At 36.1% G+C, this 21,451-nt stretch overlaps 2 protein-coding genes across 10 annotated transcripts in view; one reads left to right on the forward strand and one right to left on the reverse strand.

Annotated features, from left to right (window-relative positions):
• Positions 1–2,141: 2,141 nt before the first annotated feature.
• Positions 2,142–21,451, reverse strand: part of LOC117603061 (uncharacterized) — a 60,969-nt gene continuing 41,659 nt past the window's right edge. For 6 of the 7 annotated variants that reach the window (XM_076691233.1, XM_076691229.1, XM_076691231.1 and 3 more), the window contains 2 exons: positions 4,451–4,611; positions 2,142–3,404 (listed from right to left, as the gene is read on the reverse strand). In XM_076691233.1, coding sequence (XP_076547348.1) covers positions 3,278–3,404; positions 4,451–4,593 — 270 coding nt within the window. In that variant the 5' untranslated portion in view covers positions 4,594–4,611 and the 3' untranslated portion in view covers positions 2,142–3,277. Of the gene's footprint in view, positions 3,405–4,450; positions 4,612–4,684; positions 5,058–21,451 lie in introns of those variants that run through there. The other variant, XM_034321795.2, reaches the window with a different exon arrangement.
• LOC117603059 (cyclic nucleotide-gated channel alpha-3) overlaps positions 15,860–21,451 on the forward strand; it is a 55,382-nt gene continuing 49,790 nt past the window's right edge. For 2 of the 3 annotated variants that reach the window (XM_076691218.1, XM_076691220.1), the window contains exon 1: positions 15,860–17,718. The gene's annotated coding sequence lies outside the window, so the exon portion shown is untranslated. The remainder of the gene's footprint in view (positions 17,719–21,451) is intronic. The other variant, XM_076691221.1, reaches the window with a different exon arrangement.

Genomic DNA, 21,451 nt, shown 5'->3' on the forward strand with positions numbered 1-21,451 from the left:
AAACAAGTAGCGAAATATAAGACCTAAAAATGAACAAATCGCGGAACTAACTTGTTCGGGGTAGTGATGGGTTTCACTGGATCTAGCGAAATATAAGACCTAAAAATGAACAAATCGTGAAAGTCACTTGTTCGAGGAAGTGATGGGTACGACCGGATCTGTAGCGCATGCACACTACAATTATTTATCATGAAACAAACTTGTAAATAATTAAGAAATTATTCACTCACAAACAATGAAAATGATGTATTTGTAAATCACAAACGATTTCCAATCAATTACAGTTATCAGTTATCACAAAATCTATTTATTATAAAAAATTACCAAAAAGTTTCGGCTCACATCATGATTGAAATAAAATTGCTAATTATAAAAGAACTAATTTGTCACAAACGTTAAAAACAGACTCACAATCAATCACGAACGATTTACAAAAGGAATAAACTAAGAAAAATTAAAAATAATCATATCTTATTATTCCTTCCGGCTAGCTTCATGTAGGTATAAAACCTTATACGAGTCCAATGACTACAGGCAAAAAAAGAAGACTGGTCAGGCCTTTGTTTTCGAAGGGTTGCCTCCTGAGCTTTTGGGGTTCTAGACACCCCCAGGCGAGGTTAAATTTGTATGTAAAAGTCGGTATGACAGTCGTTCCTGTCTTACCAGTCTCCCTTACCAACTAAACATGAAAATTGGTCGGTAAGTTATCGAGTAATTTCAGCCGTTTGTGAATAGATGGCGCCGTGCTCGAATTTGGTGCGGGGAAATAGAAATAAAAGGAAATAAGGATAGAGAAAAATAAAGGTAACTATGTTCTGCGCAAGATTTACTTTATTATTAACACTCTTGCTTGTATCAAACTTACTAACTAGAACGTAAGTACTTAAATCTAGAACTAAATGAAATCTAGAAACTGTAGTATACGTATTTTGTAGGATTAATTAAACCATTTACTCTGTTGTTGAAACATAAATATCCGACAGCAATTATAAAGAATTAATTCACTGGTTAATTCGTCTGGTTAACATTTCCATTAATGCAGTTGCATAGGTTCTCTACGTGTGAAAGTATCATTAGTTGAGCTGTTGGGTGATTTATACGGAGCATCAATTTTCCAAGTATCGACTTTAATTTCGTTGGTAATACACAATGCGAAATCCCAGGCACACTTGTGTTTGAGTCCCTTTCAATTTTGTTTAGCCACAGCCGTGCACGACTCACGATTCACTCTCTCTCATCGGTCATTATTTACGAAACTGTAATATCTCTGTTGAATGATGCTTTATGTTACCTAGTCCCCCTTTACCGTTCAATACCCATTCAACCGTCGTTAATTTAATTGTTTTTCTACAATTATGCGTGCCGCTAATGTTATATACCGGGCCCAGCCAGCTTTTTCTTCATCCGTCACTGTCACTTCTCAATACACCGTAATCACTGCTGCTATAATGAAATGTTCACGGGCGGTGTATTAGGTACTTTCGTATACAACATCGATGCGAAATGTTGGTGAAATTGAGCGAAACCTGAGAGAGAGTTTCTCCTATGGAAGATGCGTTTTAAACGTTGTTTCATTTATCATCGAACGGTACGAGCTGCAAGCGATGCAGAGTTTTACTACTTTTACTTTATCTTTGTACTAAAACTCGCATGCAGCTAGTATGGAGGTGGAACAATTTATTAGAAAGTGGAATGGTTTTTATTATTCGGAGGAGCGTAAACATTTTCATTTTTAGAGATGCTGTAATATTATCTAAAGTATTGAAGTAGTTACCATAGGATGTTAAGGATATAGTAGAAAGCTTTTAAATTCAAAGTAGAAAAAATACCCCTCCCCTTAGACGGTCGCGTGGACACTGGCGATTCTGGGGTGGGAGGCCTCATAAATATAGGCCTGTGGCGGCCCACCACTGGCGCCTGAAGTTTACGCGCGAATATTTGAATTGATATTAATTTCATTATTCATATTTCTCAGTTATATACTAAATTTTATGACATTTAATAATTAGAAATCACATTATTATTGTTTTAAATTACTTTTAATATTAATAGTATCAAAGTTAAGGTTTTGAGAATTGCTGTTTCTCTTAAATCGAAAAGGTTGAGATTAATCTTCAATTTTTTTTTATCAAAACCATTAATCAAACACAGATATATAACATAGTAATTAACAGTTCATTTTCGAAACTGTCAAGGTGCGTTGACACATTTCCTTGGAAAGCGTATCGCATGAACTCCATGAAATGGAATAATCTTCTCTCGATGCAATTAATAACGCGCGGATGAACAAGCATTACGGTAGATTCAATGAGCCTCTCGCTAATATAGCGGTCGGACAGTTAATCAAGAATGGAATTACATTAACAATGCGTCCACTTCAGACGAATATTAATAGCGTAGAAATCCTATTCTTACGCTTCTTCTCGTCGAAGATTCTCTGCTTACTTGCTATTTAAATAGATGTTATATAAAATTATAACTTTATATAGACTTTCGTATAAATCATTCGCGACGTAATCGAAAATTCCATGTATCGATTAAAATAGAATATAAAATTGAACGTTCATTTAATTTTAGCCAATCTTCCAATAATCACTAAAATATACGCAGCCGAAAATATCTCCACGATTGAAATGAGCAAGTGTGATATTTGCAAATTACAGCAGTCCCACTTCCAATTAGACGTTATTCAGTTTGTTTACAAACATTCCTACGTAATTTATAGGTACACTTCGGTTAATTAATGACACCGCAAACATCAGTTATAGCGACAAGAACAACAGGGTGAATTCAGGGTTTAAAGAATGGATTTTACTTGTAACAGTAGCGTAACTGATGGGATCAATAGGATGAATTAAAATCCTTTTTCTTTTTGAATAACTGGAATATTTTCACGAATATAAAAATTGATGCAATCAAAATTATAAACAATTTTTCACTTTGGTTGAAGCAAATATTATTTCCTTCTGGTATTTAGAAGTACCATACAAATAACGGATTAGCTTCCCATTTCTCCTTTCAAAAGGGAAGCCAAGGATTTCGTAAACTTCAAAGTGTATAGAAAGTTTTGTATGTACCTACACTCCCATTTCCATACAAGCCTCAGCTTTTTGAATCTCAAGATTATAAACTCTTTCAAAAATTCTGAATTTTATTCTGTTTGTACATATGTACCTCCTGTCGCGAAATACATTTCTTTCTTCCATCAGATCTCTTCTCATTCATTACGCTGTCGGTGGTTCCTTTCTTCCTGATAATGTTTATCGATACCTTTAGTTTATTTGCAATATCTCGGATAGAATAGTCTGCATTGTGAAGAATACACGCTGCAGAAATCTTCAATAGAAATCTCCGCAGCATTCACCATTTCCAATACATTACAATGATCGTACTCTTGACAAGATCTAAACAAGTAATAATAAAGGTAGAAGTGCATTCCATATTTAGGAATTAATGGTTCGAATATAGACCAGAAGTTATTATAGAAATTATACAGATCGATTATGGTTAATCAAGCTTTGGAATTAATTCAGTGCCATTTTTGTTCTAATTTTTTAATTAAAACAATAATTATAAATAATTAAATCTATTTATATCTATTTTTTTTTTTTCATTTTCTATCCTACTAATTTCGCGATAATTTCAGTAAGGAACGAAATAAAGATAGACATTATCGTATGTTAAAACGAAACGAGGCGTAAGTATAAGAATTAAGCGCAACGACGCGACGTCTCCCTACGCTGGTATTACGTTCTACGCTCAAGTCACGTCGCGTCGGGTCGCGTCGCGACGCGGGATGCTCTATTGTGACAGGAAAAGTGCAGCACTCCACGTTCAAGCGTTGCAGCTATTGAAAATTCATGTCAACCACGCCGTGTAAAAATTTTTAACATCCTCTCGGTGTTCGCCATTAAAAAGACATACACTTGCTGTCTTATTAAAGGACTTTAGAAAATTTACCGCAATTCTTTGAATCATCGGAGTTACCTGCCTGAATCTAACTTAATAGAATAAATGCAATTTATAATAACAAATCGATCTGACTATAATAACGTAACTATGATTTTTCAATTACTATAAAATATTTCGATATGAAATTGGTGAAAAATTTAATTAAAACTGGGGCTCTCTCCATGGTCCGCCGTTCGAGGGTAAAGCACTTGGTAAAAAAATGATTAGTTCAAAATATAACCTAAAGTAATGTAGGTTCTAAGTTAAATTCGTACCAAAAAATAGATTTGGTTTGGATTGTACTTTCCGGAAGTACAGCTCCTCGGAAAAGGGGTTGGTAAGATTGGCGAAACCTACTACGTCTACGCACATACTCGTACTCGCATATAGCAAATAAAAATGAAAAAGACAAGTATCATTGATTGAATGATACGAAACATGGAGAGATAGGTACATCTGAATAGGAAATGCAGACAGCAGGAATAACTGATTTAGTTACCTGGTACGTACGCGTTGTCGTGACGCCAAGAATGTCCCGTACGGTGGTAACAAGGTTGATGTGTATTGCGGTTGACGAACGGTCAACGTTTCGTTGATGGCCTGCATGGCTATTGCAGTTGCATCGTACAGATCGTATTGCATTACCACAATCCCGTCTCCCTTCAACGTCAAAATGCAATCAAATGCGAGTAATAATATTTCAACCGTTTTAAACATGCAAATAAATAAACACCGCTGTTACACATTCGCTGACATTGACCCCTCGATGCATTACAATGCAATTTTTTCTATATAAAATAATGTGCAATGGAAGCTTTAATTTTTCTCAACTCATTTGTAATTGTATTTCTGAAACACTTCGTTGTGCTACTTTCATGAGAGATTACGATGGAAGAACGCAGAAAAATACTTGGGAATATCGCATTAGATGCAATAATATACTTTGTAACTGTAACTGGGGCATTACTGTTGGATTCATTAAATATGGTTAAGTAGCAACTTAAATCATCTTTGAGAATACTTGGGAATAAATGTGTCAAGACGATTCTATATTTATAGATACATATAAATTTAATATAGTAGGTGAATCATTTTTACGAACAAAAAATATTCACACTTGAAATTTTATGTAATTGAATAATGAAGAAAATAAGAGAGAAGATAAATTTCTAATAGTATTATTATAATATTAATAATGTAAATTATACTAGCGATCAAATCAAATTTTTTCAGGAAAAAGGGTGACTCTGGGTGTCCAGCCTCCCTCAACACCCATGCTCCCCCCTCGGTGGCCGCGAGGAGACTGCCGATGTACGGGAGAAGGCCCCATATATATAGGCCAGTGATCCCCACCCACTGCCTACCTACACGCATTGACGCGCGAAAATTTGAATTAATATTTAATAGTTATTCCTATTTCTCAGTTATTTTATCTAATAGTTCTACTACTTTTTGTAATTTCACACAGGAATTTATAGTAAAAAGATCGGATCATACAATTTTTAACAGGGGAATGTTCTCAATATCGAATTTATACACTTCAAAAGTTTTTTCTGCATGAAGGACTGCAATGCCACTGACTCCCTATTCGAATTTGATTCAAGCTTCCCAGATATTCTCAGTGGTAATCAAACTTACTTCTGAACAACTGTCTAACTTTATCTAGTTACATGCATCGTTTCAAACTGACGTTGACCACAGTATTTCCATGTCACTAATTCTGTAGAATTAACTATGATTGTATTTAATTAGTTTAGAAATGAAAAGAAAACTTATTGAACAATAACCAAAATTCAATTTCGTATCTCCTACAAACAATGCTCTATGTTTTCTACCATTATAAAACCTGCAGCAGGGATTTTATTTTAGACTAGCAAGGCAATACGTTTCAATATTTTCCGCTTGCTTCGAGCTGTATTTTCTGTTTGCATCTTACGATACTGCTTTCTATTCGCCTTTCCTAATCTTCCATTTTGTAATCTGTCCAGAATGCAGACTCTTAGAAACTCGTAAGGAATTATTTAAAAAGAGGAAAAGGAAAAGGAATGTACAAGAATTTCTTATAAATAATCTTTGTATAATTTAATATAACAATATTTTGCTGTTATTGTTATATTTGTCATTTCCTTCTTCAACTCAACAATTCAACTTGACTTTGTTTATTATTCTGAATACAAATTCATCTGAAACGTCTAATTAACATTTCACATATCAATTAAATCAATGCATTCTAGTATTCTATGGTATGGCATATTATGCAATATTTTCGGTTCACGTATTCCGATCTGCAATTCGATCAGTGGTGCTTCAAAATAATTGTGCAATTCTTCTTAATATGATACTGACAATTAGAATAATTGAAAATTATCAAAGATGGACATATGCTTATTAAAAGTATTTTTGATTAGACGTGTCTAAAAAAGAGAATTTAAGTGCTACCTGTACACTTAGTTTTTACTGTGGCTAATAAAAAACAAATACGTAGAAAGTTTTTGTAGAAATTAGCAAACCTAATTTCGTTCTCAACAGCATCCACGTTTCCGCTCACCGCATTGCTATTAACAAAGTGGAAATCGAATTTTACAGTGCACAATGAGGGCTGAGGCATGCAGCCACTTCCGAACTTCGAGCTCTCGACCAAATAACATTTATTCTATTATCAACGAGGCATTTGTAATTCAAATCATTTTCCACCGATTGAACAGGTGATTCCATCAGTGCGCTATTACCGCTTAAAATCGATATACCGTTTCTCGTACGCCTCTCCAATTTTAATATATTAATAATATGTATCGAAAAATTGATTATAAGCAGGAATTCTATTAAATGCTACAAATTTATTCACAATCAAAAAACTAATATTAATATCAAGAGATTCAAATTTTCATTAAAATTTTTTAACTTTTAATTATTTTGTTCCCTTAATTGCGGATTGAAGCTCTCATCAATTTAAAATTGTAAAATTCTAGTATCTCAGTATTCTAGTATGCAAGTACCTTAGCATTCAAGTACCCTAGAATTAGTATTCCAATATCCAAGCACCCTAGTATTAGTATTCTAGTATCTAAGTGCTCTAGTGTTGGTATTCAAGTATCTAAGTATCCTAGTATCAGTATTCCAATATCCAAGCACCCTAGTATTAGTATTCTAGTATCTAAATGTTCTATTGGTGGTATTCAAGTACCCAATTATGCTAGTATCCTAGTGTTCAAGTATCCTAAATATCAGTATTCTAATATTCAATTATTATTTATCACACTTTTATTAACCCTAACACTAAGAATGAAATTATTATTTATCACACTTTTATTAACCCTAACACTAAGAATGAAATTATTATTTATCACACTTTTATTAACCCTAACACTAAGAATGAAATTATTATTTATCACACTTTTATTAACCCTAACACTAAGAATGAAATTATTATTTATCACACTTTTATTAACCCTAACACTAAGAATGAAATTATTATTTATCACACTTTTATTAACCCTAACACTAAGAATGAAATTATTATTTATCACACTTTTATTTTCTGGTAAAAAAATGATTAGCAGACGAAAAAATGGAGTTTTGAAGGTACCTGTCTAGACCCTACTCGCGCATTTGATATCGCGGCACGATCTTTCTCGGTTAGGAGATCCGTGGCTTGATAAAAGAGCAAACGATAACTGGACCGAGGGAAAATGGATCTGACAGCAGATTACCGCAGGTGAAAGTGAGATTTCCGAATGTCTTTATTCGAGTTTTCCAGAAAGCAGCCGCGTTATCGGGAAACTGTCGAAGAAACGTTTATCCGATTATCAGTCGGAACGTTTATTTTTACACCAGATTACTTTACGCTTGATAGAGAAAGGGAACAGAAGTGGAAGAACAGACTTCATTTTTCAATTTACTGTCCGCATAATTCTGGATACCAACATTTAATAAATCAAAGTATCCAAACTATCGTCAAAATTTCAATTTCGAAACTCTAGAAGGAAGAATGGTTCGTGTAAGAAGCTGGCTTTAAAATCATCCTCAGAAGTTCAGCTTTAAATCGAACGGACATGGATATTTCATGGATGGAGACGTAACTCGAGATGAACGTATCAAAAGAAGAAGGAAAGTGGAAACTTTTTAAAAACTCTAAAAATTTGAGTTATCAAAGTTATAGAAGAAAATTCCTTTCGAAGAAGAAACATAATCTCGTATCAAAAGTTATTTGCAATGTCTTTCGTTTCTTGTTCTACAAGTATTCATGGTTGTAAAAGAATTTCACCAGTCAAATTCTACCGTTTATAGAATAAAAATTGAAAGGTTATTTTCTGAGAACAGGATTAAGTTTTAAACATTTCTGGGAACATTCATTATTTAGACTGAAATGGAAGAATCGTCCTACATCTTACTGTCTGGTGACGTCAAGAGGTTCCCAATTACTGCTCGAGATTTTGCCCAAACTTTTGTCCGCGGGCAACGTTACCTCGGAGCGGGAATTTAGCAAGCTTGATTTAGGGCTTCTCAACTCTTTCCAAGGGCGAGTCGCTGATTGATGTGGTAGCAAGAACTTTCATTCTGTAGTTACAATACTTTCATCTATTTCGAACAAAAGGTTCTCACAGCGAATCGTCAAAAGACACAGTAACGTTCTCATTTTCTAGCTGGGTTATTCCTTTATTTTTCTTACCGCAGTGAAAGTTAATCACCCTACTATTTTTTACAGATTTATTCTTTACTTGCTGAGTAATTTATAAAATTAAAATATCTCTCATACCTATGAAGAAATTAAATCGTGATCACAATCAAGATGCAACTTTGATCATTAGAGTTTCATAATTGCTGAAAATTAAGGAATAGTTCCAGCCATTCCCGATGGAACAGCATTCAGTCAGGAACGTTCTTCTTCCCTATGTTTCACTCTTTCCATCAAATAAGATTCAACTGGAAATTGCGTCATCCGTTCCTGTAAAATCCACCTGGATCAGTTTGTCCGTCAAGGAGGGAGCTCCTACGAAGTTCCAATTACAGGAACATCATGGCAGGAGTTGTAATAGGCATGCGCCTCCGGCAGCAGAAGCCGATCTTCCAGGTGATTATTATCGGAAGAGAAAGAACTACCTTTGGGAGTTTCTAACAACGTCAATTCGCGTATGGAAGCTATGAAATTATATTTTTATTATATATTTTATTAATTATTGAGCGTGTATTGTATATTTTTAAGGATTTCGGTATTTGGGAATTTGAGAATTTGGGTGTTTGGAAATTTAAGAATTTGGGTTTTTGAGTGTTTGGGAATTAGAGAATTTGGGTGTTTGAGAATTTAGGTATTTGAGTATCTGGGTATTTTGACATTTGAGAATTTGAAAATTTAGGTGCTTGAATTTTGAACATCAACCTGTAATAATTAATATAGTTATAGTTTTTGAGTGTTTGAGAATTTGAGAATATAAGTACTTGAGTATCTGGGTGTTTGGTAATTAGAGAATTTAGGTATTTGAGTATCTGGGTGTTTGATAATTAGAGAATTTAGGTATTTGAGTACCTGGGTGTTTGGGAATTAGAGAATTTAGGTATTTGAGTATCTGGGAGTTTGGGAATTAGAGAATTTAGGTATTTGGAAGTTTGGATATTTAAAAATTTTGGTTTTTGGGTTTTTGGATATTTAAGAACGTGGGTATAACAGAATTTGAGAATTTGAGTATTTGGGTGTTTAGAAATATAAAAATTTGAAAATTTAAGCGTTTGAATTTTGGAAATCAACCATATTAATTAATATAGTTACAGAATTCATGTTATTCGAATCCCTTTGAAAAGATTTATTGATTACAGCCGGAACTAAAGGTTTGAAAACAATTGTCCGTCGACTACTCGTGAAGCAAACTCTATCTAGCAGCGTACTGCCCATCAACCGTTTCAGTAATTAACGAGCAACCACCAAGCTCGTCTCTGATTCGCCGACATCTAACCTGTCAATCGATTAATCATACACAATTCCAATTTCTATCACGCCACTGTCTCATATCGAACGCATTTTTGGATAACGAACTGGTACCATTCGTTACACTCAAAGATTGAAACTAGCAACCTACGAAAGAGATAGCAGTTTATATTGGTTATTGACCCTCGGATGGCGGACCATCAAGATTTTGCATTGTTTGCATTTTCTAAATTTATGATATCTAAATAAAAGTGAGAATTCAAACTAAATTTATTCAATTACCATTTAATTTCACGATTTCACGAATGAACAAATATGTCCATTCGACTACTTTGGCATCCTAATTACTGACATCTCGAAAGAAATCGTTGGAAAGAAATACAAAAGAAGCAAGCGGGTCGTAGCACTCCATGAAATCGCTCTCTAGAGATGCTGCATGATGTCTTCGATGAAAGAACATCGGGAACATTCGCAACAGAAGATAACAGAGTACTTTCTAATAATAGATAAAAAAGTGAAGGAGCAGACAAGAAATTCTCTGAACTTTGTGGATAAAGGATTTTCTCTGATGAATCTGTCAGTGGATAGGAAACAAAAAAAAAATCTATTTTTAAATAGATTTCTATGCTGAACAAACTTTTTGTAGATGGTATTCAATTTGTATTTAATGCCATTTAATATGAATTTAATTTAAATTTAATTAATTCACATTTCATATTATTTGATACCTAATTTTAATTTAATTAAATTTAATTTTGTCGTAATTTTTTCAGTAGTGTAATTTGATATTCTGATAATTAGAATTCTACCGTATTAAAAAATAGAACCGCAGGCTATAGTTTTTAATAAAAATAAAAGAAAGAACGAAGGGAGAATTTTTCTCAACTGATATCCAACATTCGCACACATCTATTTCCTCTCGCTTCATCATTTCTGCTCTGTGTTATTAAGTTATTGATTACTGATACCGTGCATCAGCGTCGTCAGTGGTTATTCTGGTTCGTTCGTTAGACGACGCTTTTCATTACAGGAATATCCAGCAGCAACCAATATTATACGTAAGACAAAGGGTGTGTACGAGTTAGCTATGATTCCTTGGAAACTGTATTATAAAGGAAAAACATTGAGCACCTTCTGAGATACGTTGAGCATCAACGAAGGAATTCCTTGTTAACAACCCTGCAGTAAACCTGGTTTCATCTTTCAAAGAGGTAAGATAGACGCAACGAGTTGAAGAATTTCGCTCTTAAAAATTCTTAGGATCTCTTACAATTTATTTACTAACATTTGTTGTTTTAAATAATTAAATAAAATTCACTATTTCAAATTATTTTAAATTTTTATGCCGAGTTTTTATTATCACGTTGAACGCCACGGTTAAAATAGCCATTTGTTGTGGGATGTATTTCCATTCTGACTTTTTAAAACGGGCCACGTAGATTTTCGTTTTTGCTCGAATTTTTATTAAGCTGCGTTAATTTTTCATTTTTATGCGTATTGAGGTTTCTTCTTATTACCATTAGCTGTAGATATATAAGGTTCCACTTCACAAGGGTGAATGTTGTACAAAATATCACGATAATCATGATAATATAAAATTTTGTCAAAAAACTGCAACGATTTAAAACTATACATACATGTTTAATTAATTCTTTTAAAAAATTCCCGGAAACTGAGAAAAACAGAAAAACAACCCGTCCGTTAAGTGTTAAGAATAGAAATTGTTAATTTAAAAATTTCAAATTTTAAGTTTTCCATTTGCCATTTTACATTATTTGTACCATAACTTACTTAAAATAATGTTTTTCTATTGTTTTCTTTTAATTATTCAGGCATGTATGATTTCCGGTGTCGGTCATCGGTGACCCCTATGGCGTTCAACGTGTTAATCAAACAGTGGATACTAAGAAACTGTTATAGAGTGATGCGCGCTATAGTAGGCATGGGTAGCAAGTAGTACAGGTCAAGCAGGACCGCACTCCGGCGCCGTAAGTAGATAGTCCACGCGACTGGTCGGACTACTGTGCAGAGATAGAAAGACAACTACCGGGACGGTAGAGCGGCAAAGGGAACACTTCGTATGCTTCACCCCGTCCCCAAGTTTGATCCTCGCGTTTCGTATAGGATTAGATATTATTTTAATGACGTAATAATTATAAGGATTATACCAGTAGTCTATCTCTGAGCTGTTCAATTTATGGCCTTCTCAAATGATGTATAGCTGTTGTATCTTTTTTACGAAACTATTCATCATCAGAGTTCTATGGGTATGTAACAAATGTGCGAACTGACGTTTCGCTTGGGTTTTTTTATGATATTTTGCGTAGCTTGTGTATAGATTGGTTATCCATCTAAACTGTGTATCGAAGCCTCGAAATAGTGGATTTTTAGTATGATTGTTACAAATATTTTATATGTCCCATTGCTTTACGTAAATCTAAAGAAATTTCGAAATTTATTATAGAAATATCCAAATTCCAATTTTGGTAAATTGGAAATTTGGAAATTTGAAAAGTTAAAAGTTTGGAAATTTAATAAAAATTTGATAAAATGGGATTTGAGAACATGGAAATTAAAAAATTTAAAAATAAGCTGAAGTGTTAGTTTGACCATGAAGGGAATAAAGTTGTTCTTTGAGAAAAAATAGAATTCTAAGAAGATATGCATATCTAGTTTCACCTTACCTCCTAAGTAAACTAAGACACGTAAGTTGGCAGAGTATACAGGATCAGACGTCATAAAAAATGTAGGAGTATTTATCTCATAAAATCCTCTATGCTGAAGATCAAAGAGAATGGTCTCTAGAGGGAATATATCCTCCACCACACCCACGAACAGTCAGACAATAAACCTGATATTGTGTACATTAAGTCGAATCTATAATTGGATCCAGGTGTGCTAACACACGTGTCGCGAACTTAGACGCCTCATAGTTCAATCCTGAGAACGCGAATTGAAATTGCACCCGTTCAAAACGATTCACAATTATGGCAGGCAAAGAGGAGGGATTCAAGTGATGCGTCGTCAGCGGGATTGTAAATGGATCGACTTGTATGAAATATTCATGAAGAAAGTCTTAATCGCTGGAGACAAAAGCCGATGGGGAATATGAGGATGTAAAATCATTCACACGATTCTTGGCTCGATATTACCAGCTTTGAAATTCTTTATTAATTTTTTTAGAGAACAAGGTGGTATTATAGATCAGTTGTGGGCATCTGTGCCCATAGAGGGATGGAGGAATGGACGTGCAAGTGGTGTGCATTCCACTGATGGATAGAAAATTTTCCAATTTTTCAGATTTCTAAATTTCTAAATTTCAAAGCTTCCAAATTCTAATTTGTCAAATTTCCAAATTCCCAATTTCCCAAATTTCTAAATTTCGAAGCTTTCAAATTCTAATTTCTCAAATTTGCAAATTCTCAACTTTCCAAAGTTCAAAATTTCTAAATATCCAAGCTTCTAAATTCTAAATTATCAACTTTCTAAATTTCTAAATTCCATATTTTCATTTCCGAGTTTCCAAATCTAATTTATCAAATTTCTAAATTTGCAAATTTCCAAGCCTTGAAATTCTAATTTATCAAATTTTCGAATTCCCAAATATCTAAATTTCTGAATTTGCAAGCCTCCAAATTCAAATTTTCCAAATTTCTAAACCTCTATTCTATCGGATGCAGATTGCAGTTTGAAAATTCTAGTCTCTTTTATAGCCTAGCTCTTCCATTTTCATTCTCTATCTTCATTATTTAGCCTGCGAGTGATGTTCATGCACGTTTAAATCGGAACTACGAGTAAGACTAGAGTTCGCAATGATCAGCAGTATTGTGAGCATGCAATTCCGGATCACTATCGGATTGTACTGAAATCCAATAACCTTAGATTTCTCGTTTTCTGTACTAATGCTTACACAGATTTTCTGCAAACCCATCCAGCTTTACATGTACGGCTACTGTAATGACAGTTTCAGTGATCTTTCCGGGTTATCCTGATCTACAGGATGTCCCAGAACTGGGGTAGGACCCATGGAGGGATGATTGCTGAGATCATTCTAAACAACTTATTCCTTTGCCAAAATGTTGGTTAAGGCTTCGTTTTCGAGTTATTAACGAAAAACACTGGCCAATCAGTGGGCCGAACCGCGAGAGTGTTGGGTATGCTCTGCGTTCAAACCGTGGTCGTGATCAAGTGCATCAGCACCACGTCGGTATAATAGGATTCGTTGGGGGAAAGTTGTATCGAATAATAAATTGAAAAAAGAAAGGAACAATAGTATCGAATTATCGGTTGCTCATGAAAAACGAATCCTATTACACCGACGTGGTGCCGATGCACTTGATCACGACCACGCGTTCGACCTGCGCTAAAGGTGCGCTCTGATTGGCCAGTGTTTTTCGTTAATAACTCGAGAACGAATCCTTAACCAATATTTTGGCAAAAGAAAAAGTTGTTTAGAATAACCTCAGCAATCATCCCTCCACGGGTCCTACCCCAGTTCTGGGACACCCTGTATAATGTTTGTCTTTAGATGAATACTTTTGAAAGCCCATTGTATATCTACAAGCGCTTTAAACAACTGCCCTTCCTACCGTTGAAAGAAGTTTAAGATAAACTTTGTACAGAAGATCGATTGGTATTACCAAGTACACAATATCTTCAATTCTTCTTTCCTTCTTCTATTGTTAGAGCTATTCGGCAGCACCGGAAGATAAAAGTGCTTTCTTCCGTTTTCGCTTATTTTACTGTACATTGTAGAAAATATCCATCTTCTTGTTCCCTTTTCTTATAGAAATGTTATCGAATCTATTTTGTACAATTTTAAAATTTTATTATATTTTTTCACTATTTATTTCTTCATTTTCTTCTTTTCATCCATCCTGAATTTGATTCTTTCTTCTTCATCATCTATTAAGATTTTCACATGGTTAGAACATGCTCAGCTTTTTCTTTTTGTTCACATATTCTGTACTGGTTCTTCTCCTTTTCTATTCAGTATCTATAATCTATTGGCTTTCTCCTCATTTTCCATTCTAAGACTAGCTACGATCTCCAACCCCTTTGTTATTTCTTTCTCTTGCAAATATTTCAGCATTTCTTTCTCTCTTCTTCCTTTGTATTCTCTGGTGTGCGCAATCTTTCAGATTTTCTTCTCTTATTTTATCACGTGCTTCAATCTATTCATTCCTGATCTTGCATCTATTTTTTCTCTGGCTTTGCTCCAGTTTGTTTTAGGTCATCCGATTTGGTCCATTTCCCTTCAGCATTCTCTTCGATATTTTGATAACCTTTCTTCTTTCGTATTTTTATTTTTTCCTTTAGTAGATACTCTATTTTATCATTTATTAGTGGTCCAAATTCTCTTCCGCATCCCATCTTCCACGTTAAAATAAACAAAAACATATATATCCACTACCGTATCTTTTTACTCCTTTCCTCGTCAACCATTCGATCATTTTTAGCACTCCAATCGTCGCTCCTTTTCCCTCCCTCAGGATTATTTTTCGTCCTCGATTCCGTCCTTAATACACGCCTATTTCCTTCATCTCACGCTTCCTCTCTCCGTCCTCCGCCAACCCTTACCATCTTTCAACGGTACTTTTCCTTCAATCCGCAGTCCCTTTTGATCTCTCATCCTTTGATATTTTCTCTTTCCAATTTACACGGTTATCCCAACAATATCCCGCTTATGCCATCTCCTTCTATCCACCTCCCCCCGTGACCCGCAAAAATCTACACGAATCTTTTTCTCTCCACGCAGCTGAATACTGTTTTCCTCCCGGTACCACTATCCAACCCTTTTTTTCACCCACCGCGGTACGTTTCCTTCCACAGATGTCTCCGTTCAACTAGCGCCCTCTTCCTTCCCCTCGGTCGGTCGGCTCGGGGTCGCAACGAAAATGGTCCTGCGCGATGGGATGCTGCGAGATAATCGTTCCCCCTTCAGCCCGCGAACAGACGACCCCTTTCGGTCACCTACGCACCGAGGGTAGCAGTAAGAGCCAGGCCGCCGCCATAGCCGCTCCCTGGCCAACGAAGGAGGAGAAACCGGCGTGTATCGTTCTCTTTTCCTTTTTTCATTTCTCATTTTATCTCTTTCTATCTCGTTTCGTCCGCGCTGGTATACCTCCGTGGCGGAGGAGGGAAGGGGGGGGGGGGGAAGGAGGATACCCTAACCTACAACCCCGAAGCAGCGCTACGACCAACTCGACGGAGACGTCGAAACGGAATTCGCCGGGCCGATCATGTGACACGATTTGTTCCCGTTGACGTGCCTGATGACAGAACGGTGCTGCTGACGACGTAGCTCGCGGAACATCTTCGATTTGCTGCGTGAACGTGGACGACGGTGAGCGCGAGCCGATGCCAGTGCACTAACCTCGATTTCCTCGCATCGCGTAACGTACATCCGACGCTCGCTCTGTCCCAGTGAAGTTGAACGAGCGAAGAGAGAAAAAAAAAAAAAAAAAAAAAAAAAAAGGAACCAAAACGCCAAGACTTTCGTGCGACGTGGATGTATTCGCTGGGTTTATCATTTGCGCTACACCAGACTCGAATTTGTCGATAAAGACGGATATGGATTAATGGTACGGCTCGATAAGTTGACGCGGCAACGAGGACGCAGCTGATGCTGATGATTTATCACTGCCCAAATATACATTAACGTGTTAGCGACCTCGGTAGCCGTTAATGATAAGAACATTCGACGTGATATTATTTTACAATTAAGAAGACTGACCAGTTTTTATCGGGTTTTTCATTAGTGCTCCGGCGAGAACTGGACCCGGCGGGACGTGACCAAAGTTACCCCATCCGATACAAAAACTTAATTTTTTACCTCCTCAACTTATCTCACCGCTCGGGGTTCTTCAACGATATGAAGATTAAATAGGAACTCGAGAGACAGTGAAAGAGCACAGACACACAGACGTACACACACGTGTCCGCATGAATTTGTGCAACGTGTAAATGGATATCCATTTTGACCGGATCTAACCTATACACGTTATCGGATTATTTGACCTTAACCTTTCACATTTCTGAGGGATTAGATATCAGGCTGGGAGAAAGTTACAGAAAGAATCCCTCTCAGCGGGTATAATTGAACGTCTGTGCTACGCGAAGGGATGAGGACTCACCGTTAGTGTTAATTAATACAGTACAACCGACGAACCATAATGCAATTACTAAGTGTCTTCTAAATTAGTACCAACATCGAATTCTTTCAAGGATAGACTACTCGTCTCTGCTTAGCAAAGTACGATTACCTCTTTGAATATCGCGCATCGCCATTGCAGATGTTTTTATCCACGGAAACGAAGCACTTCATTTCTCCAAACAATACTGGATATTTCACGAACGAACGAGCGCGTCCTAGTTTCACGAATAACCGAAGAAGTTGGAACAAGGAGGCGTTGGAAACGGCTCGTTAAACGGAGAATTAATACAATTTTTTTCTTCACGGGAAACGTATCCGTAAGGGTGGCCATCGTGTCACGTGACGGTCCGCAGAGGCTCGATGAGTTCGATTCAAGGGTAAATTCAACTTGTTGCGAGAGAACGCACGGTGGGGAGGTGTAACCGAAGTGTGTCTTCGTGTCACTCACGGAACGTCGCGACGCTGTGCGACAAACGTGTGGCTCGCATCGTCGCGAAGGAACAGACCTTTCTTTTTTTTTTCAATTTTTAATTTCGCGCGAGTGACGAGCTGTCGATTCGACGAACCGATCGATCGATATTGCAGCCTTTGTTTCTTCCGTTCGATTTCCCACCGCATCGCCGATTTGCACCCGTCTGCGTTCCATCCACCAGACCTACCGCCAGCAACGTGCTCGAACACATCGATGCAGGTATGTATGCCAGAATGGGTATATAAATGGGATCACGAACCGATCGTTTGGTACTTAGTAGCTCGTTATCGGCACCGAACTGCCATCCAAGTAGTTTAATCTAATGCCGTTATTGCATGCTGCGTCAATTAAATGGTACAAATTCGTTCGAGATGTAACCATGTAATTGTTTATTATAAGTAATATTATCTGAAATTTTCTAATATTTTGGTATTTACTTAAAAAGGGACTTTAATTTCTTAATATAAAAATCAATAGATCCATCTATTGATAAGCTCATTATTAAGAATTCTTTTAATCTTCGGGCGGCGGACCATGGAGAGAGGCTCAATTTCAATTTACTCCCGCATCTCATATTATTTTCATTTCCTAAATTTCACTGTTTCTTTAAAAATTATAATATAAAATATGATTGGATAGGCCTCTCAGGCCGAATGGATACTCTCCAGGGATAATCTTATCGCACTTTAAATGAAAAATATGCCGTCGGCGTTGGAATAACCCAAGATGCGTCTGCTTCGCAAGGAAATTGCATGGTTGGTTTTTGTACCCCGTTTGTGGAACTCGCTTACAAAAAATAATAACTGATCGCGAGGCAATGTTTTTCAACGATTTGTATAGGTTGATGACTCGATTTGTTCGGTCTGTCTCTTGGGTACGCTTGTCTCAAGCCGCTCAGGGGATGAATTTGTCAATGGGGGCGTATAAGACACGTGGATTTGAAATTGGAATTAAGTGCCTATCCCTATTTCAAAAAAGTATATAGAAAACTGAAGAGGGTCGAGACTTGTCAATGGGGGTATATAAGACACCTGAATTTAAAATTGGAATTTGTATTGTTTCACTAAAAAAAAAAAATTGGATTAATTAATTGTCTATCCCTATTTCAAAAAGAAATATAGAAAACTGAAGAGGGTGAAGACATTTTACCACCCTTTTCTTTAATGAAACATTGAATTATTTCACTTGCAATAAAAATTCAGTGAGTATTTCATAAATATATCATAATATCCATCTATTCGCAGTGGAGACAGCCTACATTAAGTTATGTTACATAATTTTTCCGACGATAAGTTTCGTGCAAGTGTGAACGCACTTAAAATACTTTCAACAGGATGCTGTACATAATGCACGGCTTGCAGCAAATTACCTGAGGGAACTTTACGACGAAAAATGGTTTGGTACATGTAGTCTAACACTTTGGTTACCGTGTTCGCCTAATTTGAATATTCCCTGATTCTTTTTTCTTTTACGGAGTTATTTTAGAGATAGCTTAGGTGTATCCACGTACATTTTTTTTATTACAGTATAAAGGTTGAAATAAAAGTTTAACCCTTCATTTCGTTACGTTACACATGTCTTATATAAAATAATAATGAATTATTGAAGGGAAGGTTAAATATACTGTTTGAATTTAACTAACGACTAGCTATGAAATTATTATACATTAGTTATTCTTATCGAAAAATCTGATCGACCTATAAATCTCGCAATGCGAAATGCATCGTCAACAATTTTCTTTTTTTCTTAAAACTGCTCGCTTGCACAATGATTTATCAGGGAAACTTTAATGCAACCTAAAGAATTTCTCTGAGACGTAACTTTACGAAGACAGCTCGCAGTAGGATAAATGGGCTCGAGAATTGAAATCAAGTGGTTTATTAATCTCGAAGAGAGCAACGAAATCGGTATTCTTGGCAGAAGGAAATTTTGATCGGCATCACCCGGAAGTTCCCGTGCGGAAACTCCGGTTGTAATCGTAGCCGCATTTCACCTGTGAAAAATCACGGGATACCATTTCTGGATCGTTGCTTGCCAGATTCGAAACTATTAGATACGAAATGTCGATTGAACGTGACAACTAGAGCAATGAAAATTCATATTGCTTGAAAGCTGGAACGAAAATTGAATAGAAAGATAATAAAATTCTTTCTTTTGTTAAATCCGGACAGAAGGAGTTCATTCAAATGGCAATATAAAGAAAGGCGATCTAACAAGAGACAATTCTAATTCTTTGTGAATTTTAAAAATATCGCGGTATTTATTAAGACAAAGGTTTTTAATTTATTAATGGGCATAACTCTGACCTCTCGTAACGCTACTGTGATAAAATTTTTCCAATATTTTCACCTCGTCACTTGCTCGTGTAAATTTATTGTAAGCCTGATAACCATTAGATCTTCGATTTATTCACGACGACGCGTTTGATATTTATTCGAAATTTTACAACTACTTTGCCAGTTCTCAAGCGTGATAAATATGGGAATGTTTTCGAAATGCATACATTTCCTTCGACATGATAAGTCGATCTTACTGGAAGAAAACGGTGAAAGAAAACAAGAAAGATGGAGTGCGAAATGTTTCGGCTTCCATCGAAATTTATCGCAGTTTATACGATGCCCATAAACTAGCCGACATTGAGCTTCCACGACGCTTGAATCAACGCGCAAGCCGAATCACGGTACGTTCTTTTCTTTTCACTTTTATCGCGGCTCTTTCAAACTCCCACATCCCGGAGTGCATTTTTTCTCCTTCTGTCCATTTAATGCCCTCTCCTAGTTCGTTTCCTTTCACGTCGACCAATTTATGCATCATCGAACGCGACCTGCCGCGATAAATCAAACAGTTTTGTTCCTAGCGACGAAATAATAAATCAGCCTTTTTCCGAGCAAGGTATCCGTCCTTCTCCGCCGATCCGATCCGCGAAATTCGATTGAGATTTACGACGCGCGACCATCCTCCAGCCCCGCCCGTACGCGTAACATTGTTTCGTCTTGATTGCGTCTCGCGTGAAAAATAAAATTCTCTATGTTCAGCGCGAACCGATATGACTTGCGAGAAATTTTCTGTGCTGTCGTTAGGAATTTCTACGCGTGCCCGGGAATTTAATTTCGAAGAAGCAGGAAAAATTGTTTTGAATTTTTAATGCCGAGAAATTCATATATTCCTTTCCTTTCCTTTCTGTGAAAATCAAATTTTGGTAAATATTCGGAAGTGTAACTCCTGTCAGAATCGAGTTGATTTTTTTTTGTGTGGTTTCTTACAATTAAAATACATCATATTTAATATTATTATGGCAGCGCATCAACAAAAACAATGTCAATAAATATTTTTTTAAAGATTTTATATACGCGTTCACTGTGCGCGGTGAAAACTCGACGAAATAGAAAATATTCGGTTGAACAGTAACATATTAAATTCGTTTTGCTGACTGGGGGGCCGTGCCCTCCAGACCCCCCCTAATAACTACACTAACTAATACTAATAAATATGTTACTTTGTAAATTGTGTTTATTATTTCCTTATATTAAAAATCGGTATTGGTATTGGTTAGTGTAGTATACAGGGGGTCTGGGGGGCAGAGCCCCCCAGTTAGCAAAACGAATTTAATATGTTACTGTTCAACTCGAGGGGGATGTTTTGTTTTTTGTTTACATCTGGAATTGTCGTGGTAATATCCCAAAATTCGAACGACGTGATTACCAAATGGCTGGTTATATTGCCGCACAGTTAACGCGTACATGCCATTTTCGATGCTATTCAGCAATATTATAATGAAGAATTGTCAAAATAGTTTGTATGTCTATTGTATTTTGAAAGAACAGAATACATTTTTTTTGTTGAAGCGCTGATAATAATAACATTAAATATGATGTTTTTTAGCTGTAAGAAACCACACGAAAAGAAATCAGCTCGATTCTGACAGGAGTTACACTTCCGAATATTTACCCAA

The sequence above is a fragment of the Osmia lignaria genome, chromosome 12 (genome assembly GCF_051020975.1).
Source record: "Osmia lignaria lignaria isolate PbOS001 chromosome 12, iyOsmLign1, whole genome shotgun sequence".
Classification (NCBI taxonomy): domain Eukaryota; kingdom Metazoa; phylum Arthropoda; class Insecta; order Hymenoptera; family Megachilidae; genus Osmia; species Osmia lignaria.